Raw genomic sequence first — 5,180 nt, forward strand, 5'->3', positions numbered from 1 at the left:
ATACAACTATAAAACACGCTTAGCCTTACATTTGCTGTGGCGGTACCAGGATACAGTGATGGTACAGAAGGCAGTGCGTTTGTACTTTAGAAATAAAACTCATCTCTAAAGTTATTTGCACACTCTCGGAAAATAGGTACAACAGCTGTCACTGTGGTGGTAGCTTTTAAAAAGGTACACTTTTGTACATTTTATATTCTAATACGCACACTAAAAGTTAGGAATATGGAACTTTAAAAAGATGCTACCCAAATGACAGGTTATATATATAGCCTATATATATATATATATATATATATATATGCTATATCTTTTTTCTGAGAGTGCATGATACATAAAGCCATACTGCCAGACCTCAGACAAATAAACATACCTTTATACTTTCATGTGAATGCATATCTTTATTTTTCTGTTTGTTCTTAATGTTTTTATTTATCCATTAATGTATTTAATGTGTTAGCAAAACTATCAAGTATTAAAAATAGGTATTTTGTGCTCAAATATGACTTAGCTTGTCTGTGAGTCTGTAGCTTTGGTTATTTGCATACGAGTGACTGCTCCTCCCTGATCCTATAAGACCGCGCGCGCTTCTCCTGCTTAAGCTGCTCGCGCTTGGAATGACTTGGAGGACGCGCATCCAGAGGATCTTTAACATGTGATGAGATAGTTCAACTGCTGAAACACATATCAAGGTTTGGCGATGCAGTGTTTACGTGGCTAGTGCTTGACAACAAGCCAACGTTTCATTTTGGATACTTTGGATACTTCTCTCTCGGTTTCATCAAGCGCTTTTCACTCAGATCGGAGTCCAGAGAATTTTTAGTGATGGCATTTGCCATGCTACGGCCCATGGCGACTCATCGAGCGTACCCGGATGTTGCCATGATGTCCGAGGATGAGGAGAACCGCAGCGAGAGCGACGGCAGCTCGGAGCAGAGCTACGGCTGCTGTCCCAGTGCGGAGAAGCGGCGGCAGATGTCCACGGTGAGCAGTGTGGTGATAGTAAAGCAACGGAACGCAGCCAACGCGCGGGAACGCGACAGGACGCAGAGCGTCAACACTGCTTTCACGGCGTTACGGACTCTTATTCCCACCGAGCCGGTGGACAGAAAGCTGTCAAAAATTGAGACTCTGCGCTTAGCCTCCAGTTACATCTCACATCTGGCCAATGTGCTCCTGATAGGGGACGGAGGAGAGGACGCGCAGCCGTGCGTGAGCGCGGTTTACAGCGCGCAGGGGGACAGCGGAGGCAAGCAGCCGCGCACCATATGTACTTTTTGCCTCAGCAGCCAGAGAAAAGGGGTAAGAACATTTCAAATAATGCATTTGGATATAGATAGTGTCTACGGAAATAGGAGCCTAATAATAAACACTTATCTTTATAACAGCAAACATTTATGAATGGCAAATGGACAGGATGTGCAGATCCACGCACCTCAGAAAGTGTGAAGGACCAATTGCCAAAGGAGCAATTTTGAGAATAAAGCACAATAAACGAAAGGAAACACATTTAGGCTACTTAACAAAAATAGCTAACCTAATAGAAGTCCTCATGTCATTAGTTTTAATTATGGCTGTAATATATATAGGCTCCAGTGACAGCATTTTTTAACTTTAACATTTGTTCCCCTCTGACAGGCTACTGATAATGTATTTGGGCACATTTTTTTTTTTTTTTTTTGCCAGATGCTAATAAAAAAGTTAAATAGGCTATCCTATCTATATTTTCTCACAATAGTTTACTCTTTCACTGTCATACATTAAATGTCTTTATCGAGGCCTAAATGTAGTAGTTGTTTCCCAATATTTAGAAGGCCTATAAAGAAAAACATTTGATAAAAGAGAATAGGCTAGGCCCATCACAGACAGAGAGTCTAGGTTATATATTTGTATGACATGAAATGAATAACCTTTTTCTTTGTCTGTGTGTATTTCTGCAGATAAAGGACGGGACTGACTGTGTCCGTATGCGGGGTATCACGTCATTGCGCGTGACACGCCGGTAGCAGCGGCAGCGGCGCGTGAGATAAAGCCGCAACTCAGGGAGCGCGAGAGGTGAGCGAGACTCCTCGCGACGGAGATTATCGGGAGACTCGCCATTCAAACAAGAGTTAATTTTGAGTTTTCTGTACCTTTTCCTTGTGTGATTTGTATAAAGATATGAACATTTTAAATGCAGTGCATACTTTTTTTCTTTTTCTTTTTCTTTTTCTTTTTTGTTAAAGAGAATTTATACATTTTATACACAAATTGTGAAATCACCATGGTGAAATAAAATATATATTTTTTCAAATTTCAAATGTCCTCCGTCAGTTATGCGTGGATGGCACATAAAAATGTTTCGTGTTGAAAAGAGTTTTCTTTAAAATGAAATATATCAATATATGCAATAAATCTGTGAACTAAACGTTTTCATTTGGTAAAACATAGAAAATGAATGATGATGATGAGTTTTCCTAAACATCCTCAGAAGCAGACCTAAGCATTAATACATTCCAGTATAAAAATCAGTGCTTTGTGGGACATCGTTATAAAGGTTATACTGCAACTTTTTAAACGGTATATTATTTAATTTTAAAACTTTTTTTTTTTAATTTTTGTTTTTGAAACCAAACAATTACATTTATAGAGCGTTTATAGTGATTTTTATTGGCTGATGCTTTTCTGGATTTAAAAATCCAAACATTGCCAGGAAAACACACCAAGAGCTGAAAGAAGAGTTCAGGGCTCATGGGATTCAGGCAGAGCTTCAAATCAATCAGTCATCTGAAAATAAACATTCATTTAAATTCAGAAAAAAAAAACTCATTGATTATCTCTTCACATAATTTAACTCCTCTATTTCTCAATGTGGTCCTTTCCTCAATGTTATGTTGGTTTGTAATTTCTTTGAAGGACAGAATCTAAATGTTTTCCTTTGATTATTATGATTATTTTTAAATTATTTTATACATATCTCTCTCATTCTGTCTGCATGTGTTTTTGAGATCTGGTATGTATTAGTCACGGTAAATACTACCCTCCGGTCAGCATGGGGACCTGCTGCAGCTGTGCATCTGTGAGCTGCATAAATCACCAGCAGGGTCGACATGGAAGGTGGGGTAATACACAGCAAGAGAAAGTGGAAGAGGGGGTTTGATAAAGAGAAAGCAAGGTCGAAGGTCAGGGTAAAGATAAAGCATTTAAGCTCTCGGATGCTTGGATGAAGGTCATAGGTTACTGTACATACAAGCTGAGTGGGTGTTTTAAAATCGCAGTCAAAAATGGATCTTTACAAGTGCCAATATCCCAATATATTCTGTGAACTTTTCTGCAGTTAATAAAAAATAAAAAAAGACTAACCCTGTGAACTGTTGAGAAAGGAAAACCTTAAATAACCCAGGAGACAGCAAATATGTTGTGTCTGATCGGTCCTCTTTGGTCTCATGCTGCGATCAGACCGGAGACAGAGACATTCATTCCACCAGAGTTACACAGAATGCATGTTTCTCATGTTAAACAACCGGGAATGGATTTAGGATCTGTTCGAATAATGATGGCTGCTATAGGAGTCAGTCCCAGATATATCTGAGAAATTATGATGATTGAATTACTGATTGAGATTTAATATATTCAAAATAGCAATGTTTTATCAAATATAATAATACATAAAAAGTTATCTGATTCTAAATTATATTAAAATATTTTTTATATAGTCTAATCAAAGTTCTGGGAAATTAATGTTTATTTAATTTCGTAATGATTGGGATTTGATATTGAGATTTATTATATTATATGTGTAAGGCTATATACATTAACATTTAGTTGATTTATTTAGTCATTCATTGATTCTGTTTCACTGTTGTTTTACTGGTTAGGTTTGACTGAAAAGCACACTATAGACACTATTGGGGCATGTTGTCACATGTCTGTTTAATTAAATGCACTATTTCTCCTGAGCTATACTTGTGGATTAAACTTCTATGACTTTTATAGCCTAGACTTTGAGGCTTGTGCCTATACAAAATATTACCTGAAATTAAAAATGTGACATTTAACCCCATATTAATAAATGATGAACGTCTAAAATAATTTACAATGAAAAGATTTATATTTAATTAGAGACACATTTTCACGAGTGCACTCAGACTTTTGAACATTACTGTATATGTTTTATGATAATGAATTGGTTCAGCAGTGTGCAGTGATGGTACTTCAGTGTTTTGGCAGCTGGTGGAGTCTGAATTCCCCTCATACGATGTCTAAAGTGTGACTGATATCTCCCAGCCGATTGTACTGCAGTCGAATCTTACCCTCACTGCTGTGATTTCATCATTTCAAAGCAGATTCTATAGGATTAACTATGATATTTGGAGCTTCATAAATCGGGTTTGATTTGGTCTCTTTGGGGGTTTCACTTGGCTTATTAGAAGCATTTCATAACAAAACCCAACAACCTCTTTCCTCTCAGACCCCGAACCTTGACACTCGTTTACTAATGACTAAGTGGTTGCCTAGTGACACATGTCCCAGAAGGAAACTCCCTCCTCTGAGTTTGGCGGAGTCTACATGAATCCACACACACACACACACACACACACACACACACACACACACACACACACACACACACACACACACACACACACACACACACACACACACACACACACACACACACACACACCTCACTTCTGTTCAGCTCCACCAGCCCAGCAGATGGATGATTCCCAGACACCATAATTCACTGACAGGACTGTATCCGGCCAGCAAAGAGAACTCAGACCTCCACGCCAATTATATTAATACTGAAATAAAAACATTATGTTTGAAACTAATTCTACTTTGGGACCCTTCTAACTGCAACCAGGGTAAAGGACGGTTGCTTTAGAAAAAACATTACACAGATTATGAGAGAATTTCATATGGTGTAAAGTTAAAATATATGTATGAAATATATTTTTAACATTATTATTTGCATAATATTTAAGATATTTGAAATCTTAAAAGAGAAAAATTTTAAAAATCTAGCTTTGTACCCCTGTACCATGTAGAAAAGAATACAATACAATAGACAAAAGACAAAATACAAAATACAAAGACACTAATAAATTTTATTAGACAATTTTAAACACATATTTCAAGGTAAAAAAAGGGGTTGAATCATAATTTGGATACTATTTTAGCTAATCAACAAAAAG

General features: G+C 37.2%; 1 protein-coding gene across 1 annotated transcript; it reads left to right on the plus strand.

Moving 5' to 3' along the window:
* The first annotated feature begins 587 nt into the window (after positions 1-587).
* On the plus strand, positions 588-2,386 carry LOC113107550 (transcription factor 15). The gene is made up of 2 exons (XM_026270146.1): positions 588-1,302; positions 1,941-2,386. Exons 1-2 carry the CDS (start codon positions 826-828, stop codon positions 2,004-2,006), a joined length of 543 nt encoding a protein of 180 aa, XP_026125931.1. The 5' UTR covers positions 588-825; the 3' UTR covers positions 2,007-2,386.
* Positions 2,387-5,180: the final 2,794 nt, after the last annotated feature.

Source organism: Carassius auratus, chromosome 8, assembly GCF_003368295.1.
Source record: "Carassius auratus strain Wakin chromosome 8, ASM336829v1, whole genome shotgun sequence".
Lineage (NCBI taxonomy): Eukaryota > Metazoa > Chordata > Actinopteri > Cypriniformes > Cyprinidae > Carassius > Carassius auratus.

Coding starts and splice junctions, on each gene's coding strand:
- LOC113107550 (XM_026270146.1), top strand. CDS start 826: ATGGCATTTGCCATGCTACGGCCCATGGCGACTCATCGAGCGTACCCG. Junction 1,303..1,940: donor TCAGCAGCCAGAGAAAAGGG/GTAAGAACATTT, acceptor GTATTTCTGCAG/ATAAAGGACGGGACTGACTG.